We start from the raw sequence: 26,654 nt of genomic DNA, 5'->3' as shown, positions 1-26,654 counted from the left end.
TATATTGGGGAGATAATCAGAGGCTTCTGTAGATGTGTAGGCTTATAGCTAAAATCATTTTGCTTTTTATTTAGCCATAAAGTTGCTTGACCACATAAAGGTGCGTACACACTTCCAATTTTTATCGTTCCAATCGAACGACGAACGATCGATTGGGCAAAAAATCGTTCGTAAAAAAGTAACCAACGACGCCGACGAACGAGGAAAGTCGCTGGAAACGAACGACCGGACCGACGGATCGGACGACGATCGTTGAACATCGTTCGTGTGTACGGTCGTTCGTTGATCGTCCATGTTCAGAGCATGCGTGATGAACGAACGTCCGTTCACTTTCCTGTCGTGCACATAGTTCCTCTATCGCTCAAACGATCGTATCTATTGTGTGTACAATATCTACGAACGATCGTGTCGTTAACTCTATGTGCAGGATCGGTGCTATACGATCGGTCGTATATATCGTGCATGAACGTTCGTCGTTCGTTTTCCAACGATAATAATTGGAAGTGTGTACGTAGCTTTAGTATATTGTAAATGTAAAGATATAGGTAACTTAATTCTTTATATCCTTAGGACACTATTATAACAATATGGAGTCTGCCATTTCTCTACCAATGATGTTAGTTGCCTGGAGCTAGTATGCAGATCAGAAGTTCTAAGTTTAACTAATCACTATAGGAAATGAAGAAAATACCAAAGACACAAAAACGGACAGGCAAGTTGTATTATCAGGTGGTCAGCAATTTCAGTCCCCTAATTTGTCAGTTTGCATGAGCTCATCTTTGCAGCCTTCTAATTATGTAAAACAGAATAAAAATATGGATAACATGCCTGAACTCTTATGAATATTAAGAATGAGTCATGAAACTGATGTTCTGATTTTTTTTATTCATCTGTAAGTGGAAAGCTGCAGAAAAGGGGCAGCATTGTGTGAAGATACATATGTAAAGGAGAATCTACTCACATATTGGCCATGATTTATTAAAGCTCTAAGGCTGGACAGCATATACTTTTGTCAGTGAAGCTGGGTGATCCAGCAAACCTGGGATGGATTTCTTCAAAGTTATTCGCTAGAAAATGTTTTGAATCCTGGACAAGATCCATTCCAGGTTTGCTGGATCACCCAGCTTCAGTGATGAAAGTGTATTCTCCCCTGCCTTGGAGAGCTTTGGTAAATCAGGCCCATTGTCTCTACAACTCAGAACACCATGGGAATTAAGGCAGGCATTATTCAAAATAAATTTATATTTAGGAATAAAGAGTTATTTGGGCAGTAAATTGTCTACGGTCTAAGAATAATCCCTTCTAAGTTTCTAATATTTAAAATAAGTATGCCTACAATTACTTAATATGTTAATGTCCCCAACTTTAAGCCCATGGGCTGTATGCAGCCCATAGTATTTGCTTGAAGCCAACAGTGGGAGATGTAAAGTTGATAATGAACAGTGATGTCTGGCAGTCTTATGTCATATAACCCCAATCTCTAGCTGTCTCTAGTCTTCAGTCACATCCGAAGCATGTCCACAGTCTTCCACATTGACTGCATTACTTCATGAATTTTGGTAATGTATTATAATTATCATTGCATATACTGAACATTACGTGCATCCCCCTAGAATGTCAGGGGTGATTGTTGAGGTCACCTTGATCTAGCATGGCTACCACTGCCAAGAAAATTTGCACATCATGGCAAAACCCTGGGCACTGGTAGCACAGTTTACATCTTATATGGTATTTAAAAAAATATGAAGGTAACAATTCTGTCAGGTTGTTTTTGTACTCGTAACTCAATTTGGGAGACTTCCCTTCCTCACCAAGTGACACATAGGAAAAGAAAAAAATGGAGGAGCACCTGTCACCTGGAAAAGGATGATACTACCCTTTCTCTGCTTTACCAAAAAGGTGTTTTTGGCTGAATGTAATAGCCATAAAGTCAATCTTTTATTAAAGTATAGTATAGCTTCACAAATATTTAAAGTCCATAGCAAGAGGCTGCATTACCATATGGTGGACATAAAACCTTTGCAATTCATTCAAAGAGCTTGCAAAAATACACCTAACCTGGCATTTATTACACTTTTAAACAGCATTCAAGAAATAAATCTTCTTTAATTCAGCATTAGTTCAGCTGCCAGTCATTGGTAGTACTATGGATTTTAGTTCTACAGGTTGGTTAGTGCCATTTGGCATAGTCCAATGCCGTCTTCCTGCTATATAGGAAATGTCAAACATCTGGGCTTCCAAGGTATCATCAGGTCAGGCTTTGTTATATCATGGCCATCCCAGTTATCTTGATTAGTAAAAGCACAATACATGCTTGGAACAGGAATAGACAGAACTCCCCCACACACAGCCTGCTATTTTTATATTGCCATATTATTATGCTGTGTTCATGGCAGTCTGTTCATTCACATCAATGTAAAACTCTCTCAGCTTCACATAATGTATGTACTTTGCATTAGGTGGGCAGTGAAGTGTTTTATTTTTCTCTTACTGATTCACTGTGTTCCAGCTATAGCATCCCCTCCTCCTCCATTCACAAACACAGCGACCTTCAATATACAATTGGGAAAGAACTCACAAGGGATTTCTGCAACGCTTTCAAATTAATAAAACTAGGCATTTGTGAAGAAGGGTGATGTAAAGAGCAAAGTACATACTGTGTGATAGAAGACAAAAGGCTTTTTACAAAATCAATATGCAGCACGTCAAATGGTGATCTGTATCCCAGGTATCCACAAAGTACATAGAGCGCATGATAGAAATTCCCGGTGTTGTATGTATACACCGATCCTTATTTAGGCAGAAATATTCAATATGCAGAGACCCACATCAAGGAATAGGAAATTGTTATGCTATATCATGACTCTTCTGAAATGATGAAAAGGGAAATCTGCTTTGTTAGTACAGGTTACTGCCTTTCCCAAATCATCACAGCTCTTCAATTACGGGCTGATTTAGGCTTAACGGACTCTTCCATTCTTCAGTATTATAAACATAGATCGATGAGATCGGTCACTGCGTTCTGAAGGTGCAAATTATCCTTGGTCTCTACACACATTTTATTAGGTTGCTGATTGTTTGAAGGAATAGAATAGCACAAATATTAGTCTGAACTGCTAATCTGTATATCTGCATATGTAATGATTAAATATGAATGTTTGCCCATACATATTTGAATACAAATTATTTACAGTAAGAAGGTTTATAAAATATTAATAGTTACTGATAATGTAAGCTGTTTGAACCTGCTTTTGAGAGTTAAAAAGGTATATACTCCAAATACTTAAGTTGAGTAAATGGACTGGTTTTTGCCTTTTTGTACTGGTGGAATAAGTTTTTTTAATGGTATATCATTTACTGCAGTTTATTACAATTATTATAGACTAGAAGAAACAATTAAAGCAATAGCTTTAACAAAAGAAACATAAATTATATATATATATATATATATATATATATATATAAATAATTTAGGCAATTGTCTTTCCTGAACTCCCTAAGGACCCTTTTATACCTGCAGTAAAAACTGTATGGTTGGCTGCTTCCGGGTACATAAAAAACTTCTGCTCCCCACTTAAGAACGCCCTGCTGGTAACACATTTGCACAATATGTGGTTCTCCTAAAAGAAACTCTGTGGCCAAAAATGACTTGTTGGAATCACACCATGATCTGCCCACAACCATGTGCAGATGCATGCAAGCAATGGTTCCCAACCACTCCCATTCAGAGGAATGAGCTTATTGTGGAAAAAAATGTTTTTGGGGAATGATAAAAAAAATTTTGAACCATTGTTTGAAGGCCATTTCAAAGGGATGATTTGTAGAAAATAGCTTTGTTAGTAGCTTTTCTTGGGAGGAAAGAGAGGGAATATTTCAGGGTTGAAACCGGATAGCATGGAAAAAGCAGAAGGTATCTATAGAAGGATTTATTGTGCATATATGAATAAGTTTTCTCTGATATGGTCAAGGGATACAAATGTTCCTTTATTGAAAAAGCATTGGTATAGATGTGAAATTTCTTTGCAGGATTGTCTTTATTGTACAGTTTTTTTATTATGGTAATTGGGCTGCCCAATGATATTTTCAAAATTTAGGTTGCTGAAAACCCCAAAACATTTTTTGGCATTTTATTAAGCTACATATACATAGCGTTTTACTAATCCAGAAGTGAATAAATCCGGGTTTCTAAAACAGAAAAAAATAGGTTTGTAATAAACACTAGAGCAGCCCACACGATGTCTAGTAATTTTGGAAAACAAAGTTTTAATTAGGCTCAGGAAACCTATTACGTTAAGTGAAAGATATCACCAAATTTAAAGTTCTGAAGTTAAGGTTTAACAATGCAATTGGTAGGTAGTTGCATTATGATACCTAAATTATAGGTAAATGTTCAATAATAACTCAGTAATCATGTTTTAGCCCCCCTGAGATATGATTAACAGCTCCCAATCCTGCAATACAGTTATTCTCATCCTGTGTGAAATAATAGGTATCTCTGCATTCACACATTCTGCTGCAATTAGAACCTGTTCCATTTTAGATGGGCTTCCTATTCATATGAATGAACTACTGAACATGTACAACATACACTGTCACAGAGATGTGCATGCTGCACTCTTGAAATGGAGTCATAGAGCACCAAAAAAGAACGTCAGCCCAGTACACCAACACGTCATGTGTGTTGCAATAGCAAGAGGGAAAAAACCCTAACTGTCCCTTCTGGTTTTTGGAAAGTTGCTCAGAATGTTAACATTTCTGATTGAAACTTCCTGCCATGTTTGCTAAATTGGCATGATACAAGAAGTTGAAATATTATCTACTGACAGTGTCAACAAATAGTAAATCTGTTTAACAGAAGGACTTTGGAAAATTAAAACTTCCAACAGTGAAAATGTCCAAACAAAAACCATTCTGAGTTTATAATAACTTTATCAGTGTTTAGAAGACAATAAATTCACAAAGTACAAACAGCTACACGCTGTTATAGATCTGGTTATCTCTGTGTCACTTACTGTAGACTAATGAGACCGATTTGGAAAAAGCTCCCTAAGGCCATGTACACATGTTATTGTTCTCATCTGATAATCGGCTCAGGGGCAATATCGGACGAGAATATGGCGTGTGTACATCCATACAACCATCCTGGTGGATCCATGGTTGATCCTAATGGAACTGAAGTGGAGAGAGCGCAGCAGGGTGCCACTCCGTCGTTCTCCCCCTCCCCTCTCTATAGAGCAGGACGGTGCTGTATGTACAGCACTCGTTTATGCATCGTCGTTAGTCGTTAATTATTGCACTTGTGTACCCAGCCTAAGACTAGAGAAGATAGACTACTATGGGGGAATCTGAGTGATCCAGCAAAAGTGGAATGGATCAGGTTTTGGATTTAAACCATTTGCTAATAGTAAAAAAATTTTTTAAGAAATCCTTTTTAGGATTGCTGGTTCTCCCATGATAGTCTTCGTTAGTCTTAGGAAAGCTTTCATAAATCAGACCCTCTGTGTCCTGAACATTGTAAAGTCTACCTAGCATTTGAACTGACTGAAGGAACTGTGAAAAAACAAAATGATAAAGCATGAGCATAGTGCTTAAATTGACCATAGCTCATTGCACTTACTGTTGTCTCACAAGTCAGTCATTACATATAGCAGACAACAGGAAACTGAAGAAAGACAATGATCACCTGAGATCAGAGTCTTAGGATAAGAAAGCTCTCCAAGGCTGGAGAGGATACAATTTAAATCAGTGAAGCTGGGTGATTCAGCAAACCTGGAATGGATTTCCTAAAAGTAATTTGCTATTTGTTAGCAAATATTTTCAATCCTGGACCAGATCCATTCCAGGTTTGCTGGATCACCCAGCTTCACTGATAAAAAAGTATCCTCTCCAGCCTTGGAGTGGTTTAATATATCGGGCCCAATATCTGTAGTTTAATTTAAAACACCACCAGAAGCAGGTAATCATAGACTTCTTCACCACTCCGTAAAACTTTTTTTTCTGTTCTAAGCAAGCAAAGCTTAGTCAAAGCAAGCTATACTGTAATGATCTGCTGATCAAAGAGTGCTTCTAAAATTATTAGGTTATGTTGTAACTGTGTCAAAAACATCTGTAAAACAGATATTCCTGAGCTGCTGGCACATACAAATACTAAAGATAAACTTGAACAGTTTAATAAAAAATGGCAGTTTACATATTGCTATATGTATGATGGACACTGTGCTCCTATATACTAGGAGTAGGTGCGCTCCTTCATGCGCCTCCCCTGTACCCTATACTTCTGGTCTGTCCAGAGGAGCTTTGCACTCAGTAATGTTAGCCTCAGCTGACCCTGCATCTTCTAATCCCAGAGTACCGATTATAAGCTGAACCTAAATACAACCTGCATTTCCTATAATAGCATAGTGAGTACTAATTTCTAGGGTGTGTGTTTGTAATGGATATTAGATTGCCAATCATAGAATGTTTTAACTCCTATTACAGATGAGTGCAAAACACAAGATTAGGGTTTTTTAATGGCAAGAAATTACATTTATTAAAAGAGAAATCAGTAGAAAGTGAAGAGCTCTCAAAGGTCAACCGTAATGTCAGTTAACTGTTTTCTGTTTGTCTGGAACGCCCAACCACAAAATCTTTAACCCCCTTAAATTGTCTTACTGGACCTCTTAAACCCTCATTACTTGGACTTGCTTTTCCACACCCTTGGTGTCATTGGTGTCATTTTCCAGACCCTTGGTGTAACCCCTTAAAAACCCCAAACAGCAATAAACTAATTATAACTGACCGCTATAACTAGTTTTAAAAAATAGTTATTAAAGAATAAGGCTAAAAATTATTATATTTTTCACAAAGGAAGCTTGGTTTGTCCCTCTCAAAAACAATGCGTATCACTTTGTTATCTGAAGTAACAGATGTCAAAGCGATCACTGATTTAACGCACCTATAGTGAATTCACCATGTGGACATTACTCCAGTCTAAGAGACGAAGGAAATATTACAGCTGAAATTCATATAAACTGTAAAAGTGATATAATGGCTACTACAAATGAAAAACATCCTATTCTCAAATTCAGCATTACACTTCAAGAACACACCATTATGTTATGCTAATTTCATATTCTATTTTCTGAAAAAAGAACCACCAGTACAAAACAAATTATCTAATAAATATCAGTCTTATAGGACATTGCAGACTTACCACTTCATAGGATGTAAGAACTTTCTTTAAGAGATCAGGAACTGGTCCATGAGCCTCTAGAAGTGGGTACTGGGAGCGGAGGTTAAGTGACACATTGAGAGGACTGTCACTGTTTAGAAACCATGCAGATACAGTCAGGATACACTGTTTCATGTTGGCAGTTGAAGTCAAACCACATAATTCCTTAAAAGATACTAAAGCATTCTAAAACAAAATAAATAATGGTTAATAGAACAATAATTCTAATATTTTTTTTATTATTTATTAGGTAGACTTACAAAAAAAAAATATATATAAAAAGTTAATGACAACCCTACAATAAACATATATATAATATATATATATATATATATATATATATATATATATATATATATATATATATATATAAAAATTAAAAATGTGTTTATTTTGCAATTTAACAGTTGATTTTGTGACTGCAACAGTTTTCTATTTTCAGGCTAAGAACATCTACATTATAGATTGCTTGATCCTGCAGGAAATGCATTGGGCTTTGATAATTCAGGTGAGCTGAGTTGTACAAAAGAAACAAAAGAAGCAATGTCCTTCTGTGGATCAATATTCCCTGATTTCCCCAATGCAAATAATATGAACAAAAGCCAAGATGATTAGCGTTTGAGTGTTGGAAAATGTGTGAATCAACTTTACTCATGAATCATACATTTTTTTTAATTGAATCCAAAATAAAACATGTACATTTTGTTTAATAAAGCTGGACGAGTCCGAAGTGAAAACAATTATAAACATATTCCTAAGCGTAAAAAGCTAAAACTCTTCTAGAAGGAAGAATCTGTCATTTTTTTTTTTTGGTTTCCCAGAATTACCAAAAGTAAGTTTCTGTCCCTAATAATTACAAAGTTTCATTCTTTATATTCCAAACATAAAAATAACTGATTTTTTTTTGTTAGCTAAATGTCTTTAGGGACAGGATGTTAAATAATTTTTTTTAAACCCTTTGGGACTGAGTTTTAAAAGGATCATACATGGAGACCACCCTTAGGACTTTCTATACCTTTCTTACCTAAGAAACCCTAGAAATAATTTTCAGGTCTCATGGAACCTCTGATCTAGTTTTCGGGTGTTAAAGGAACCCTACTAAATCCATTTTATTCAGAGCCATTGAAAAAAAGGCTCCTAAATTGGTGGCCAAGGGAAAGAGTTTCGCCTTGTATTCAGCCTTACCTAAAACATCATTAGAACCATGCAGCTGTTGGCCAAAGAACTACATAGGCATCAAATGGGTTGTCAATCAACAGTTCAAGGAACCCCTAACAAACCTTGGAGGACCACTGGTGGAACATGGCTGCTCCAAGGCATGGACATCTTAACTGACCATATGGTAAGAAACTGTAATAATGACCAATCATTTTTTTCTTCTGAAATGTGTCAGTCACTGGTCACAGACTGACACAGCCTGTAGGTGGCTTAGTGGTTAGCACTTTGGTCTTTGTAGCACTAGGTTCCAGGTTCAAGTCCTGATCAGGACACTATCTGCATGGAGTTTGCAGGTTCTCCCTGTGTTTGCATGGGTTTCCTCTGGGTACTTTGGTTTGCTCCCCTTTTCCAAACACATGCAGTTAGATTAATTAGCTTCCCCCAACAAATGACCTTAAACTGTAATAAAGACATATGACTATGGTAGGGACATTAGTTTGTGAGCCCCTTTGAGGGACAGCTAGTGACATGACTATGAACTTTGTAAAGTGCCGGCGCTATATAAATACTGAATAATAAAAATTAATTGAAAACAAGAATCAGGTGGTTGTCCTTTCCCACTTATAGGATCCTATCAAAATATCTGGTTTTGTTATTCAACAATTCTCAGCATTTGAAGATCAAGACAGCTTAAAAAACCTAGTGTAAATTGCTAGGCTCTGATGGCAGAAATTAGTTAAATGATTTCTAAAAAATGCAGATCTAGAAAACTAAGGGCCCTAATTAATGTTTTTACCCAAAGTTCACACAGTTTTCAACCAAAGAAAAAAGTCCTGTTTCATAAACATTAGAAATCTTTTCCAAACCTTGCAGTTCTTTGGTCTGTACTAAACAAAACAACTAAAGGAAAAATTAGTATCCTGAGTAAACAGGTGCTCTTTAAATGTCAATCAATGATATGCATTTCTCAGCCCAATCCCACTAGTTGCTGCTGCTGAGGTTACCTTGGGACAGGCTTGAGTTTCACTTGCAGAATAATCCAGTGTTAGCACGTTCTAATTACAGAACAGAATTTCAGAAACTCTGTATTAGACCCATAGAGAGCACAGCAAGATTTTAATACCTATTCGGCTTATGTTTAATTAAAAGGTTGGAACAAGAAAGAAAAATCGTAGCACACAAAGGATATATCAATATAATAGAAGAAAAACGCACCGGAAAGGAATTATTTTATTTTGATGTATATAGAACCACAAAAGGTCTGGTTTTAAAGCTTTTAAAAAGTGAGTAAATGCAAAGATAAAAGTGAATTACCTGAACATTCTCCCTAAGATCAGTAGCCTCTCGAAGAGAAGGGATGGCCGTCCTAAACACCTCATCAATTGCTTTAATGCCCGTGGTCTTTGTTGATGTATACTCACGAACCTTCTTGCTTTTACGTACAGAAAGGCCTCTCCTGTGTGCTTTTCCTCCTCCTCTTCGGTTGGTGATAGCGATGTGGACAAACAAAGTGGTGTTTGGAAGAAACTCTCCTGTTAAGGACTGCAAGGGAACATGTCTAAAGCCAGTCTGTAGGCACTCAAATGGGATAGTATACTGGGCTATAAACTCATCTCCAATATAGTCATCGTCTAGTACTACAAACCGCAGTATAGCCAACTCAGGAAGGTTTATGTGAAACTCAAAACTGTCATCAAATATTGGGTTATCCCCATTTTGCGTTACTGTTTTTGTCCGGTGTTCGGCACAGTCAGCGGGAATACCATGTATCTCTACATACACATATGGTTCCACCACATCGCCCTTTGCTCCTGATCCTTTGGGTTTGGGGAGGTTTTGACCACTAATAATTTTAAGGTGAAGTAGTTGAGCTGAAACACCAGGCAAAGAATCCTTAGCATTGGCGCTAAAATAGGATACTTCTTCCCTCATTATGGAGGGACGAAGGACATAGCCACAATTTCCATTTTGTCTAAACCATCCAGTATTAAGATCCATCATAAGACCTGGGGTTTGGTAATTCATGGCCACAATCTGGCAACCACATTTCCAGAAGTCTTGAGGATTCATATTGCTTGAGTCTATTCGCATTGAACTTGGGTAGACCCTTGAGAGGAATCTTTTATTGTATTTCACAAAATCTTCAGGATACTCATTGGCAAAGCGACTAGCAGTAACCTCGTTAAAGGAACAAACATGCCAGTATTTTTGGTTTCTTTTAGAGCTTTCAAAGTCCTTGAACTTTACAGACTGGCACAAAGTCACCTGGTCTGATAGTTCTCTATAGAGTCGCAGCTTTCTGTGACCAGCCCCATTAAGATGTTCCCGGTTATCATGACCCAATCTCCTAGCAATCTCCATGCCTTCATCCTCATCAGTTACATCTCCCTCTGAGTCAGGATTATCCAAAAGCAACTTTTTACCTTTAATTAGAATCTTGCCTTTTAGTTGTTCTGGAGAAGGCAAGTAGTTTTCATCAGGACATGGTGGATCTAAGTAAAGTTTTTCACCAAGGATCTTTTTTAAGCACTGGGACATAAAACGCTGCTGTCGAACAGAGCAATGAACAACCAAGCATAGGATTAATGGGTACTCTGATGCTTCAAATGCATACTTGTCTATTACACTTATGACACTTCTAAAAGCCACCTGTGAAACCACAGACACACCAAGGTAAATGATAGGTTCATTATCTGGGCCATCCCAAACAACAAGCTCAATGCTTCGACATCCCATCTTAAGGGCATGTATATAACCACTAATATCAGATGTACCCCAATAGTGGTCCTCTAGATGGCATGCATTATGAGCAGAATTAATGTAATAGTGTGATAATGGCTTTGTCATATCCTGACAGACCATTTTATGGTGAGGATCAAATATATTACAGTCTGATGAAAGAAGATAACGGGTAAACCCATCAATTGTTAGGTATCCTTTTTCACGTCCTTCTTTGGAAGGTTCATACTTATTGATGATTTCCAAAGCTGTATTTTCATTTACCTCTTCCATACCTTGTTCTACTTCCATGAAGATCATTAGATCCTTTAAGTCCAAATACTCTTTATTGCTAGAAAACTGAACCAATAAAAAGAATACCTCTGGTCGTGTACAAAGTTCACAATAGGCCTCTACAAATACATCACAAGTTATATTACTGCCATATTTGTCACTGACTTTCTGCACTTCCTTAAATTTAAGTTCTACTGTAGAGGTCTTCATACCAGGGTTAAGTCCCTTGATGAGCTGAATTGCTCTAGATAATGGAATCTGTCCCTTTTTCTCAATATCAGCAATCTCAAACAAAGAGGAGATCCACAGTGTTCTTAAACTTGTTTGATTGGCTCCAACAACATCCGGAGTGTGCTTTCCATAAGATACCAAGTACCTGAGCCCCATCACCCAAGTGTTGACAATGTCAGCACTACTGGCAACAAGGTCCAATGATTCATAGTTTTCCCCATAAATTATAGAAAAGGCACATTCTTCTGGGAACTGATCGGACAACCCATTACTTCTTAAAACTGGAGTTTTTTTTCCAACACGCACCTCACGAATGGATTTGATTTCCAATTTAGCTTTTTCTGAATCTTTCTTTGATGGCTCCCATCGTAGAAAACGCATGTCTGGGTCTAGAAGAAAAAAGCGATTGTACATCCTGGAATTAGAGCGCACTTTCTTCATCTCACATCCCTCCATCATGAAGGAGATGCAAGCAGCTGTGCTGTTGATCTTTCGATTGTTGGGCATTGTGCTAAAGGACACGGTTTTCTTTTGCTTTTGGCGTGATCCATCCTAAAAAAAACATAAAATACATGAAGTGAATGTTAAAAAAATTCCATGACAACGTTGCTGGTACAAAATATTCTTATGATATTTCTATATTATAATTTGACAATACATACAGGGGCATCTTTCAAGATATCATATCAACTGGCTATTTATATAAAGTATAGAAGTCAGTTATCCAAACTTTTTGAATGAGAAGTCTATTGCCATGTTCACAGATGCCTAGGAGCGTTAGGTAAATATCCATTGTTCACAAATAATTACCATTGAAACAAACAAAAAGGTACTACTAGCTTAAGAGAATGTATCAAAAGTCTTTGGGCTTGTGTTTAGAGATTTAGAAATTGCTGACAGGGTCACCTAGAGTTGCATTTTAATTTTTTTATTGTTTTGTAACATATGAAAATTACAAAACAATATTATTACCTTTCTGTCTCACATACCCCTAGTCACCTCACCACTAACCAACTTTTGTTACAGAAACTCTCACTAACAGCAGCCGCTCATGGGGACAAGAGGAAAGAAATGGGGAGCAATCAAACCAGAGCTTCATGACAGCAGTTGCAGCTTGGCCATTTCCCAATGTTAACTTTAGACAGAACAGAGAAAAGGTACACGGAGCCAAAAAAATAAAATAAAATGAATTGTCACTCAACCTTCCTGTACTAAACGCTTCATGGAAGTACACATTAATGCCAATTTGCAGCCTGTAGAAGACATTCAACATCATACCCTCTGTACAGCTCTACTATACATAATACCTGTTGTCATAGCATATGTACCGCTCTTCTGCACATACTGACTGCTGTCTTACCCCTTCTTACTTCATTTATAAGCATACTTTCTGCCTCCATATCGAGCTTAAAATAAAATTACAAATATAACACATGCATTTTAATAAAAATCAATGTTTGCAGCAAGCATTATCTGTATTGTAAGGATCACTCACTGCTTCCAGTAAGATATTCATTGTCACACAATTCTCACATACAGTACATGTGATGTACCATAGACTAGCAAACAAATGTTTCCTCACACAACAATTGTTCATACATAGCGCTAAGGTCAAATGATTGCACTTAAGGTTTTATCCTTTATTGAATGCTAGGCAGTAGCTCGGGCTAGTTTATTGACATGTATCAAAGACAACTCTCATATTCTCACATAGGTAGATTTCCCCAGCTTGAAGAACCAGAGTGTTTTTTCACCTGTACATTCCAGTTTCCTTTATTTTTTTGATCAAGTCAAATCCATACCCAATCACTAAAATGTCATATATTCATAAAATACATATATACATGTTTTTGTTGTTTTAAATTTTTCAGCAGGTTTCTTTCATGCTGGTTATAAATTGGTCATTCTTTCATAAATGTCCTTGTTCAGAAATTTCCTGTTAGGAGGTGATGCATGCAGCTTTAGTTAAGGCTACAATCAGCCATGTGAACACCGACTGTATTGTTTTTTGCAGGACCAAGTAAAAATAAATGGAAAAGGAGTACAAGGAAGAAATAAAATAGCATCATCTAATATAAACTACACCATTTCTTTTACACTTATTTTAAGAAACTCCACACCAATGTAGAATCATATCAATGGAAGTAGCAATAAGGTCTTCTGACCATTTTTGTATTCTTCTATTCCTTGTTTAACATGCATCTCACGTAAAAAAAAAAAAATCTAGTCCAAAACAGTGTGTCAGAATGGTACCTGCCCTGTGTAGAGCCAGGTCCAGCACCAAGGCTCACCAGACGCTATTGTCCAATCTAATGCCTAGCTGTTCACCTACTCAGCCTCAGGAGGTTAGGTGCCTCCCAGCACACAGATGCCCCAGGAGTTCTGTGGGCAAAGCATGGGCAGAAGGGCAGAGAAGACCAGGACCCTACATTTAACACAGTACAGGTGAGTCCACCAAAGTATCCAAGGGCAAAGACTAAGCAGAGTGAGGGTCACAGGAAAAGGTCAGTCCAGGCAACATACAATCAAAGAGTAAAGAAACAAGAAGATTCAGCAACAATAAATCCAACAGGTAAAGTCCCAGCAGCCAATGGCAGGGCAGGATTGAAGCTGGAACTAATATACTCATTGGCTGCAGAACATAGTCTAAAAGACCTTTCAGCTGCACAAAGCCCTAGCGCCTGTGTTTGGATGCTTAAAAAGGTAAATTTCAAGTGGAGGCTAAAGGGAAGCAGGAAATGCTGCAAGCTGCTAAACAGTGGGCATACAACTAATTCTTTGATCTCCTTTACTGCTGTGAACAACGCTGCTGCCAGAAAGAAAAAACAAGGCATGACATACTGTGGTGGTGCACAGTGCGGGATCGACAACCTGATAATCATCTCTTAACACGCTGATTGTTTTCTGCAGCTTTTCCGAGGCTGGAGAGAATACACTTTCATCAGTGAAGCTGGGTGATCCAGCAAACCTGGAATGGATCTGGTCCAGGATTGAAAACATTTGTTAACAAACAGCTAATGACTTTTAGAAAATCCATTCCAGGTTTGCTGGATCACCCAGCTTCACTTATGAAAGTGTATTCTCTCCAGCCTTGGAGAGCTTTATTAAATCAGGGCCATTGATACAGAAGGCCTTTAAGTGAAAGCGCATTCAAATTTCTCTGCTTCTCCGTATATTATCAGAGATTTTAATGCATATTGTGTTAAGGCAGCCCAATCATTTTAAGGGGCCGATACCATGCCAGAACAGGCAAATTCGACAGGCACCATTATGTAGCATATTTTAAAGCAGAACTATATTAAAAACAAAAAAAAATGACACAACTTTAATACGGCAGGTCTTTCCCTTGATCCAGTCCTACGTTGTCCTGTAATTCCTCTAGGCACAGAGGAAGCGCTGGGCACTGCCATCTTTGATCTAAACTTCCATCTTCATCACCTGATCTCGCACTGCGCATGTACGCAGCGGCTGTGAAGGGGGGATAAAAGAGAGCCGATCTCACTGAACATGTGTAAAATCGGCATCTCTTTCTCCTAGGAGGTAAAGGCCATTCTGACCATGCCCGAGACCAGGGTATGCGCAGAAGGAGCAGCCAGAGCCTCTAGGGATGCATGACGTAGGTATCCCAGGAGGCTCTGCGGTCCCATTAAGTCTTGATTGCCGCAGTGAGTTTAGGTACACTTTAAGTAATATTACTTAGTTCCTCTTTTGTTCAAAAGCGGTCCTGTAAATGGAGATTGTATAGAAAAATAACTTTTCCAACAATACACAATGTAGAAGACGTAAAACTTTAATAGCTTCCTTTAAATTCCTATTTCAGCTTTTATAGGCTTTATTTACTGGATCTCTGCAAACTGTTAAATACATGTATTGTTAACGTAGGTTTATTCAGCAATTTCAAGCTACATATTTATATCATCATGCGGAATAACATGCATTGCTCCAGGGTACAACAGTGAGCCACTCTTTGGATATAGATGTTTTCGGCCCACAAAGAAGTGCTATTGTTGCGTTTTAGAATTCAGGGTAGCAGTGTCAAGCCGCTTTGTACTATTTTCATGTGTCTTTATACCTGAGGCTATATTTCTTTTTCAGAAAGTCTATTCTACAGAACACACTATTAAAACAGAGGAGTGCATAGGATGAGTCATCAGCATTAACTGCTAAATGAATCATGTAATGGTTTATCCACAAAACATATATAGTTAGAATGAAGGAATCTAAGAATGTAACAGCCATGAAAATAAATTAACCTAAATCAGACATCGTATAAAAATGACTGCATGGTCCACTTATTAGGCAGCCCACATCCCCAGATTAAAACAGCAAACTAAAAAGAATATTGGAGGAAAGAAGTATAAATTGCTTCCTACTTCCAGCATACTTGCCAAGATGAGGATGATGTCACTAGGCTTTCCACCTGCAAAACCCATGAAAATCGAATTTTCGGAAAGTTCACAGTATTTTGGTTTTTCGGCTTCACCCAAACCAGAGATAAGGGATAGTGATGTCACCAGCACTTACAGAAATCTGGCGGAAGCTGGAGAATATGGTACATACTTTTTTGGGGGGAGATGCCTAATATGTAAACCTCACATTTTCAAACATGGTCCACCTAATTAAAGTAGAGTTTTACCCAAACCATTGTTTTCTAGTTATAGAGTGAGGATTGACAAATGCTTTGTTAGGTTTGTTTTTAATACAAAGTCAAGGTGTTCCAAAGTTTCTTTGGTTTCACTAGGACTAAAAGCGATATTTTTGCATGCCGTAAAAAAAAAAATATAATAAGTACAGCCCAAACAAACAGTTACCATTACTTTGGTGATATTTCAACACTCACTTAAAATTATTATTTAGCACAGAAATTATTTCAACATGGCCAAATAATGTGGTCAGGCAGAAGGCAAACCAAAAAGAATTTTGTGGTGCATTGGGCCTGATTTATTAAAGCTCTAAGGCTGGAGAAGATACAATTTCTTCAGTGAGGCTGGGTGATCCAGCAAATAGCAAAGTGCTTTTAAGAAATCCATTGCAGGTGTTCTTGATTACCCAGGTTCACTGATGAAAGTGTATCCCCTCCAGCTAACGAGAGCTTTAAAAAAATTAGACCCATTGCGAGAAGTTGTACCAAGAAAAAAAGTGAAGTAGAGATATTAAATATTTTTAATACATCAAGGATGGGAAGGAACAGTATTTTAAGCATGAAATCAAGAATATTAGGAAGTTGGGGACATACCCTCAAATTAGCAGATAGAAAGTTCTACAACAACCTTACAAAGAATTATTGTATCAAAACAAAAGTGGACAAATAGAAAAAGACTTCCATAAAAGATGGGTTACTCAACAGTAATAACATATTACTACTACAGTTTTACAATCTGTATATCAAATGTGGACCTCAGTAATTGTTACATTTCAGATATGGGTTTGTCATTTGGTGGTAGCTTTGCCATTAGCTTAGGATAGTAGAGAAATACTTATTCATTTTTGGATTTATATTAATTATTTTCATTCCTATGCAATCTACAAATAGACATAAAAGCCAAATAATTTTTTTCTAATTTGACATGTTTTTAAAGACACAATCCCAACAAATATATTATGTGCATTTTTTATTGTTGCTCTAAACAAAACTAAAATATGTTTTATATACCGATGCTTTATGCCAGTGCTAAGAGTATTTCCCAATTGGAGATGCCCCTCCTTGTGGAAGTTAGGATTGTTTTTCAAGGTTGTTCACTTTTCGTCTTGATTATTGCTGTTCTCCATTGTAGGTTTTTATTGCACAAATTTTTCCTTTTATTTTTTTTGTATACAAATCTTTATAAGAAAATGCAGTTAATTAGGGCTAATTAGGATGGACCCTTTGCAACAAAAAGTTAAAGATGTAATCAGGCAAAGTAAACAGTATTTTAATAGACATAGCGAAATAATACATTTTATGGAGGTTTATACATCCACCCAAAAGAGGGACACGTAGGGCGGAAAGAAAATTGGAGGGGCTTGGTTCTAAAAGAGGGAAAGTCCCACCAAATCACCAAATTAAAAGTAAACTGAACTATATATTGAAGATATTTCCTATAATCGATTATCCATAACTAACATGTCCATTCTTAGAATGTTCTAGTATTTTTCCTTTTTGGAATTACATTATGTGTGGCAATTAGCAGAACAGCCTAAACCTGTCAGATTGGTGATTCACTTGTCATTCTGTCATTTAAGTTCCACAAGCCAACATTACCCTAACTCAATTCGCCATAGCTGAGAAAACGGTGAATACATTTTTTATACAAACTACTAAAAGTATGGTAAGGGCAACTTATTTTTAAAGTCATTCTTGCTGCGGACAACAAAGATAATGAGTTTATTTAGGACTAGAGAATGCTCACTTAGCTTGGTAAACAGCATCAAACTCTTTCTATTTCCATCATAATGTGCAGGAAAAATCCTGTCTTTATTTTCAATGTATTTCATCCATAATTGTGTATTTAAAATGCTCAACTTGGGAAGTATTTCTGTATTAATGTTAATTAATATTATTATTAATTAATCTGTATTAATTAAGTATTAATGCTCAACTTGGGAAGTTGTGTATTTAAAATGCTCAAATAGGGAAGTTTTTCCTTCTCATTGGATATAAAACATTTTCACATGGAAACAAAGAGGTTTTGCTTCACATTCAATCTGGAACAAGCTTATAATAGACAAAAGAGGCATAAGATTTTTTAAAAATGTTATTGAAGAAAAAATCTTATGTCTCTTTCTCTATGTGTAGCCTTCCGAATTAAATTTCAATTGTAACCTTTTTGCACAGGCTAACAATAATAACAATATTCTTCTATGAAAAACCAACCATTCAAGTCAATGCCTTGGAGTAGCAAGGAAAAGTACAGCTGAGGGGGGGTGCTGGAAATGCCAGACGCTGCCAATGCGGAGCTAAATCTTATGAGTGGCCCGCCCAGAAAAACTCCCTCTTCATTGAAATAGCGCAACTACTAAAATTCCCGGCAATATTTGTGTCTATAAAACCGCCCAATGAAGGGCCACGCATAGGCAAAGAGCCCGCTGATCTGTAGACGCGAGTGAAGCCGGGAATTGTAGTAGCGGCACTATTTTAATGCAGTGGTGGGCCAGCTGCAATTCATAATAAGGATTCCTTTGGGGACCAAAAAAAAAGGTCGTTGGGGGCCAGAGTTTGACACCCTTGCCCTAGACAGTATGAAGCATGCATGTTAGCCTCCAAGTGCATAATTTTACATTTCTCTATATTAAATGTCGTTTGCCACTTGGCTCCTAATATTCAAACTTCTAAAGTTAAAATTTACTAAGTGGATGTTTTCTACTTTTAAGCCTATCAACCCCAAAGTCTCTGTTCAGACAGGAGTTATTTCATTGAGAACAAGTCTTTGGTAAACTTGTATGTGACACAGAACCCCGACAACGCTGAGGATAGGGTTTTAATTTTATTTCACTGTATCTGTTAAACATTGCCAATTAGAATTTATAAGCATTGGTGGATTACATAAAAGCAGCCAAATGTCATATGTTCAACTCCTTAGTAAAAATAATATAGTGACAGCTGTTCAAGTAAAAACGATCTGCATTTAGCAACACAACCCTTTTAAGCAATGACTCCAATTCAAGTGCTTCTGTTCATACCTGCAAATCCAATCCCAAGACCCACAAAGCTGTCCCTTTCTCTGTGCCACTTAATCCCGCTGCATATGTGACATGCATCTCTAGTAACCCCCTGGGCCTCATTAAATCCCAAAGATTAAGCAGAACTAATGAGACCGTTTACAGTGAGATAAGCAGAGATTGCTAGCCTAATGAGCCTGCTCCGGAATAAACAAGCAAACCGCTTTGAGATTTTATTCCCATCAACTAGTTCCATGGCACAAGGGATGGCCCAGTTCAATCCAAACTCTTCCAATACAAGAGTAATAAATTATGTACATGTAATTCTTTCACATATAATAAAACTTCATTACGGATTTTACACAAGATTATCTTGGTTGGATCCACTTCGCAGCAACGGTTTACATGTTTTACTAACTTCCTAAAATTTAAAGAGATGCATAGCATAAAATAGGAAAAGGCTTGCCTCACTTTCTTGCTGGAGGACAGTTATCAGTTAGCTATCTTAACTTCATTTTTTTTAATCACAGAGGCATACAGGCTTTCCTCAGAGTGGTCTACATGCAATTGTGATCCTGCAGACTGACACCTACCCATCAAGTACTTTCTTTGCATATGTCCTCTCAAGAGCTGACCACTGGGGAGTATTACGGCGGGGTGCTGTAAATGTTTCAGGAAACTGTCTATAGCCCCTTCCCATGGTTTGCCTGTATTGATTAGAGTACCAGTGATGAGGTCAACCCGTGTCCAGGATTCATATAAAAATTCTACTGATGGGGGAAGGGGAATACTAAAAATAACAGACTGAACTTTAGCTTTATGGATACAGAAGACCAGTGTCAATATGTTGCCTTGAGTAAGGGACTCCGCGTGGCCCTGAAATATTGGCTTTTCAACATACTGTGCTTTTACAATACAGCAACAATCCTATACTTTGAGGTAGTGCTGACTTAGTCTTCTGTTTTCTTGAGTTCTACACAATGCCATCCATGGTTTTCACTTAAGGAACCCTTTTTTATTTATTTATTTATTAGCAAAGTCTTTGTAATGTAGGGAGTTCATGCTAATCACAGACATTGCTTTGAACTTTAAACATCAGGCTGAACAGGTGTCCAACAGGTATATGCCTTGCAAATGAGGTACTGTTGGTAGCCATGGCGGAGGTAAAGGATGTGCACATGACTGAAATATGTAGTTCGTAATTATGGGCCTAAGTTAGGAACAGAGTGACAAGCAGAGGGTGATCTCTACACAATATAATGACTACTGTCCAGGTATCAGTATTTACATGACTGTGCCATCTGTGTGTCAGTAACTCAGTTTACAAAGTTAATGATGGCCCTGGATGATGCCTGAACCAAGATAGCTAACTCGGCCTAAAAAGAAAAGAAGATACTGTTGTGATGGCTATTAGAGATAAGAAATGCCTGCAACGGCTTCAGTTATATGATACCTTGAATTAGTGTTAATAAAATATTACTCTAGCCAAAAGGGTTAGAAAGTCCATTAGGTTTTTATTGCTGCTTTCTTCTTCTTTGCTTGCCCACCAACGACATGGTGACCAGGAAAAGGATAGATAGCGATAAAAACCTGACAAGGATTAGGCTTTCCCCTGAAAAAAAGGGAAACATAATTACTCATTATTAACACTTTCACAATTTCCATTACCTATGTGTCCCACACACTGCAGTAAGGTCTACTCTCTGTGCTACCAGCTGCAGTTGCCACTTTTAGATGACTACTCCTCTACACTTACTAATATACAAGGCCTGCTAATGCATATTCACAATAGTGGTTGGAACTGGAAGCCTAGAGTAGAAGTACTCAATGTCCTGGAAGTATGGTGATATCAACACAACTTATTACAGCCCTAATATAAGTCCTGCTTACCACTGATGCATATTATAACATTCACAAATGGAAACCTAGGAGCAGAATTTCTCCTTCATTAACCTAGAGTTCTGTTGATATCAGCACAACATAGTTAAGTTATAATGTATTCATATTACCAACGTCACAAAAAAAAAGGCTAACCATTTTTGTAGAATGTATTATGCAGATAATAATAATAATAATAATCGTCATTATTAATAATAATAATAATAATAATAAACAGGATTTATATAGCGCCAACATATTACGCAGCGCTGTACATTAAATAGGGGTTGCATATGATTGACAAATACAGACAGTGACACAGGAGAAGAGGACCCTGCCCCGAAGAGCTTACAATCTAGGAGGTGGGGGAAGTATCACACAATAGGATGGGAGATATGTAGTGGTGGGAAGTAGTGAGGGCTTCAAAACACAGAAAAAGATGGGTGGACAAGTTTTTAAAAAAATGGGTTTTGAGTGCTCCTTTTTATGAGCAGAAAGTAGGAGCAAGCTGAATAGGACAAGGAAGACCATTCCAGAGACTTGGGGCAGCTCTAGAGAAGTCTTGTAACCGTGCGTGTGATGAGTTATGAGTGAGGAAGTCAGTAGCAGGTCATTGGAGGAGCGGAGAGGGGGGCTATGGGAGTATTTATTTACCAGGCCAAAAAGGTAGGTGGGACAGGAAACAGTTCTTGTCCAACCTACCTTTTTGAGGGATTTGAAGGCAAAGCGCAGGAGCTTGAATTTGATTCTAAGGTGAAATGACGATTTAATGTCAATTACATTTAGGGGGTAAAGTGCTGCTTTGAAAATTATTACCATTCACAATTTTGTAAACACATGTTTTAATATGTTTTAGTAATATTTTCAGAAAAACACCAAAATTCTTTCTAGATCATAGTTTTGAAATAAAAAGCTGTTTATTATAAAAACATTAATTCCATTCATTGTAACATTCTATCCTTGTCTCCTTGACCCAATTTAAAAAAGAAATAATAAATTCATCCCCATTTCCCTTTTGATGGTCATCAAACCTTTGAAGTAAGACCACCCACTCAGCTTCAGAAGAAAAAAAAACTTGAAGAACTCGTTTGATTTTTAAGCCTGGAAAGGGTCTGTATATATTACTGTGCATTGCATATAATTTACTGTCAGAAGCTTTCAGTATCTAATGGATGGCCATACAGCCAGACTGTTCTTCAAACTATTCAATGAATGTGCAAAGGTGACTATGTGCAAATTGCAGCAGTAAAAGCAACAAACAGCATCAGATTTCATATTTCTGGTGATCGGACTACAGTACTTTGTGCTATTGGTACAGCCAGCTTAATATGCTTTTCACTGCTTTACAGAAAAGGCAAAACTCAAGTCGGAATCATTTTACGTGATTGGGGAGAATATCAACTATTTCATAATACCAAGAACAAAGTCCATTAAAGAATACAATAGGATATCGTACTAAGCAGGGCAAAGAGTAGGTGAAGAGATTCTCAGTGTGACCCCAAATGGCTCATTAAAAATCACAACAGCCAGAAAACTGCCTTCATTTCTGCTCAAAAGACAGCACTTATGACATCCCTTTATTCATAAAAGTGACTAGCTGACATGATCACCTCTTTTATGAACAACTGATAATTACTAAGATTTATTGGAGGTTTTTTTTTTTTTTTTTTACTACTGGTACATTTACAAAGTGGTTATTAGAATCACCTCCACCTCACATAAATGCCATAGGCCACAACAGATCAGTGGAGACCACGGGTGTTTGTTTCTAACACTCTGACAGTGATCATGGCCACAATTGAAATTAATAGGCCATTTATGTCACTTTGAAATATATCAGTTGTTATATTCTACACTTTAGTGTAAATACAGTGTTGTGATCAAAGCACAATACTGATTATAAAAAAATGTCAATCAGATTTAAGAATATGAAAAACAAAGCAGTGGCTCTTGTATCTGAAGGCAGACTACAGGATCTTTCAGAGCTTTGCAATACATGCTGGTCTTTGTCTAGCCAGGTAAAGATTTATTCTACAACTATTTAATGATCCAAATCATACTTTCAAGCTGTGTTACAACTACTTTAGAGAAAAACACAATAGGCTGCAAACTCATGGACTGGTCCCTGCAAGCTCATTGGGAAAGCAGATACTGGTTGTAAGGTCCTGGTCCAGCACCAGTACCAGCCAGATGCTAACCCTTTAATAAAATGCCGCAGTCTTCACCTATAGCAAACCTTTGCTCTGCGCCTGGTTGCGTCTCCCAGCACACGATTGCCCCCAGGACCTAATGGGGAAGAGCTGGCAGAGGACCAGGAGCCCACAAATTAAGCAGTATAAAGCCAAAGTCCTAAACAGGCGATCAGTCCACCAGACGAGGTACAGAGGAAGTAGCAAAAGCCAAGTCAGGGTCACAGGCAAAAAGTCAGTCTGGGTATAGTACAATCGATTGGTCAGGAACAGGCAATGGTCAGCAACAGTAAATCACACTCCAGCACAGATCAGCCCAACTAAACACTACAACAGGCACATATGACTGGGCTGAGAGGCTATAAAGCCCCAGCAGCTAATGGCAGCGCAGCTCTTCTCTGCTCATTAGTCTCAGCAAAACTCTAAATCACATTCAGCTGCAAACAGACAGAGCAGGGGATACCAAGAGACCATTCATGGCTGAAGGCAATCTGGGGATGCCACAGAGTAGAGGACTGACAGCTATTTGCCTGACTGTCCCTGCTGCTGCAAGCGATTCTGAAGAAAATAAAAAGGGAACGCTGTCCTGCATTGGCCTACGTGGGATCGCTGGCCAGATAATGGTTTCCTAACACTGGTAAAGATGGACTTTGTGAACAGGCATATACATGTACAGGATTTTGTATAGGTATGAAGAAGGGTGTCTGCACTCATTGACTTATCCAGTATATAATTTATGTGATTTTTATCAAGCTATACCATAAAAATCCAATATAAATATGTCTTCTTTCAAGTATCATGTAACAACAAAAGGCTCCATTCAGTACGCTATGATGTGTGTTATTTGCTATAGCAATAGTTTGCAATATTTTTAGCTCTCGTGGGCTTTTATTGCTGAAAAAAATTAGACTTAAGGCTTAGTTTACACAGACTGTTTCCCAAGCATTTAACCTGAGGCTTTTAAAGCCCATGTTTGAAATCCCCATTCATTACAATAGGTTAATCTACACCAGAATGTTTCCTTTCCCTTTATTATTATTATTATTATTATTATTAATATTAATTTCTGTGTTTTCCCGAGTTTTTGAGCACTTAATATGCAAATTAGTTTTAAATGCGGTAAAACGTGTGAAAACACGGCATAGACTTTTTCCAGCATTTTAAAGGAAACCTATAAAACACTAATAAAAGTGCATATAAACTCAATAGGAACGTTTATATGCGTTTTTAAAAAATGTCCTTGTAGACCCAGCTTTAGCAAGAAAAAATATTATTCACTTTTTGCGAAGAATATAAACAACAAAATATTTGGTATAAGCATGTTGAAAACGAAAAGACAACCATTTTCCAAGTGTTATCTGGATCAATTCAGACAGGATACTACAGTTGTGTTGGACAGCATGGAAGTCAGAAAGTGAAACCCTCTAAATGTTCTTTCTTGAAACTACTAATTTTACAGAACAGCTCTCTACACATGCACAATTTAACCACAAATTCCTTCAACTTCGGTTTCAGAAAGAACAGAAATCAAAAATGACGTTATAGGAAGCTGTGAGTGGGAAAACTGAAACTGTACTATAAAATACTATTGTATGTGTAGTAACAATGATCAGAGAATGTGTGAAATTTTATATTTATATATTTATCCCCTCCTGATTTGCCTAAGCAGTACATATCTAATATTTATTTTATTCAATAATAATGTTTTATAAATTAACAAAAAAAAACCTTATGCCACTCCAACCACTAGTACATCCATCTAACCAGTGGTCACATAGTTTTCTGTTGGTATGAAGGATATTATATTCTGTAAAAAATGTGGGCAAGTTGACCCACTGGAAAGAGTCTTATTATAAACAGCGAATCTGACAATCTCACCAAACATTCTCTAGGAGAAGATGCATCACTGCCATTAAACACATTGATCTGGTAAATTCTGATAACTGTCAGAATGAGGGTTTTATAAACAGACCCTATTAAAATTAATATTAATACAGAAACTTGCCCAAGTTGGATCCCACTTGTTTTGCATGGTAAATACCCATTAACAATTTTCTTAAGCTGTACACAACTAGGGAGAGAATAAACAAGAATACCACTTCTTTTGTGTTCTAGTTTTGGAATACTGGTAAGGCTATATGACACCAGCCGAGCTCTATGAGTCCGTGTATCTGGTAGTAGTTAGTCATATTCAACTAGTAATGTTGAAGACATTTCACAGCTTTCCAGGCTACTTCATCAATCAGTCACTATCAGTTCAAGAAGTGATAAACTAGCATAGAAAGCTGTAAAACATCTTCAACATCACAAGAACAGCTGAATGTGATAAACTGCTACTAAATATATAATGACCTGGATAAATAAGAACCTTCACAGATCTATGTAAATCAGGAGCTTCTCCTGTATTCAATATTTATGTGTATGGCTTTTTTAACATAAAGCATAAAAGTATCTAAAAAAATCAATCCTTTAAAATGGTTTTCTTTTGACATTTCTTTTGACCCCACCCAAGAATGTAATTACCACTTTTAGAAAGTGGGGGCAAGGTTTACACCAGTGCTTCCCAACCAGGGTTCCCCAGATATTGCTAGGGGCTCCTAAAACAATTTTGATTGGTTTAACTGACACCAATCATCATTTTGTGACATTTTTCCCACCAGCCAGCAGTATAAAGTGTTTTCTTCCCACTGACCACAACACTAATGTATTGTGAGCTGTGGTTATAGTAATTATACCAGGTGTTATCCAAGACCTAAAAATTATTTTAATGGCTTCCCCCATGTTAAAAAGCTTGACAAAGGCTGGTTTATTATAATTACTATAATAATTTATTACACAGCACTGTACATTAAATAGGGGTTGCAAAATGACAGACAAATACAGACAGTGACACAGGAGGAGAGGACCCTGCCCCGAAGAGCTTACAATCTAGGAACTTGTTTTATGGCACCTTTTATACAATTGTAGCAATGACTAAAATACTACACAGGATGTAAACAATGAGTTTAGATCTTAACATTTTTCATGATCTATTGACCTCCTGAGCGCACATCCTTATGCCAGGGCTTCTTCCTGATCAGTGGAGGATGGATACAATTGTGTAAAAATGAAAACCAGAAAAGCAGAGGGGTCACATCTGCTGCTTGTGGAAAGCTTACAGGTCAGCAAGAAGGCATTTGTGTACATCTGTGTGTAGAAGTAGGAATGTAGGGATATCAGCATCCTGCAATTCATACTGCAACAGGAAAGAGCAGATCTGTTTCAAGAGATATAAGACTGCAATTCCACATGGATGTATAGAGTATATATATATATATATATATATATATATATAT

General features: G+C 37.3%; 1 protein-coding gene across 1 annotated transcript in view; it reads right to left on the bottom strand.

Annotated features, from left to right (window-relative positions):
- LOC140325917 (inactive phospholipase C-like protein 2) overlaps positions 1 to 26,654 on the bottom strand; it is an 86,520-nt gene that overhangs the window by 32,101 nt on the left and 27,765 nt on the right. Inside the window, exons 2-3 of the mRNA XM_072404031.1 lie at positions 9,686 to 12,166; positions 7,196 to 7,399 (exon numbers count right to left, since the gene is read on the bottom strand). Coding sequence (XP_072260132.1) covers positions 7,196 to 7,399; positions 9,686 to 12,166 — 2,685 coding nt within the window. The remainder of the gene's footprint in view (positions 1 to 7,195; positions 7,400 to 9,685; positions 12,167 to 26,654) is intronic.

Source organism: Pyxicephalus adspersus, chromosome 3, assembly GCF_032062135.1.
Source record: "Pyxicephalus adspersus chromosome 3, UCB_Pads_2.0, whole genome shotgun sequence".
Lineage (NCBI taxonomy): Eukaryota > Metazoa > Chordata > Amphibia > Anura > Pyxicephalidae > Pyxicephalus > Pyxicephalus adspersus.
Note: the sequence above shows the minus strand (reverse complement) of the source record. Positions and strands in the feature narration are given on the sequence as shown.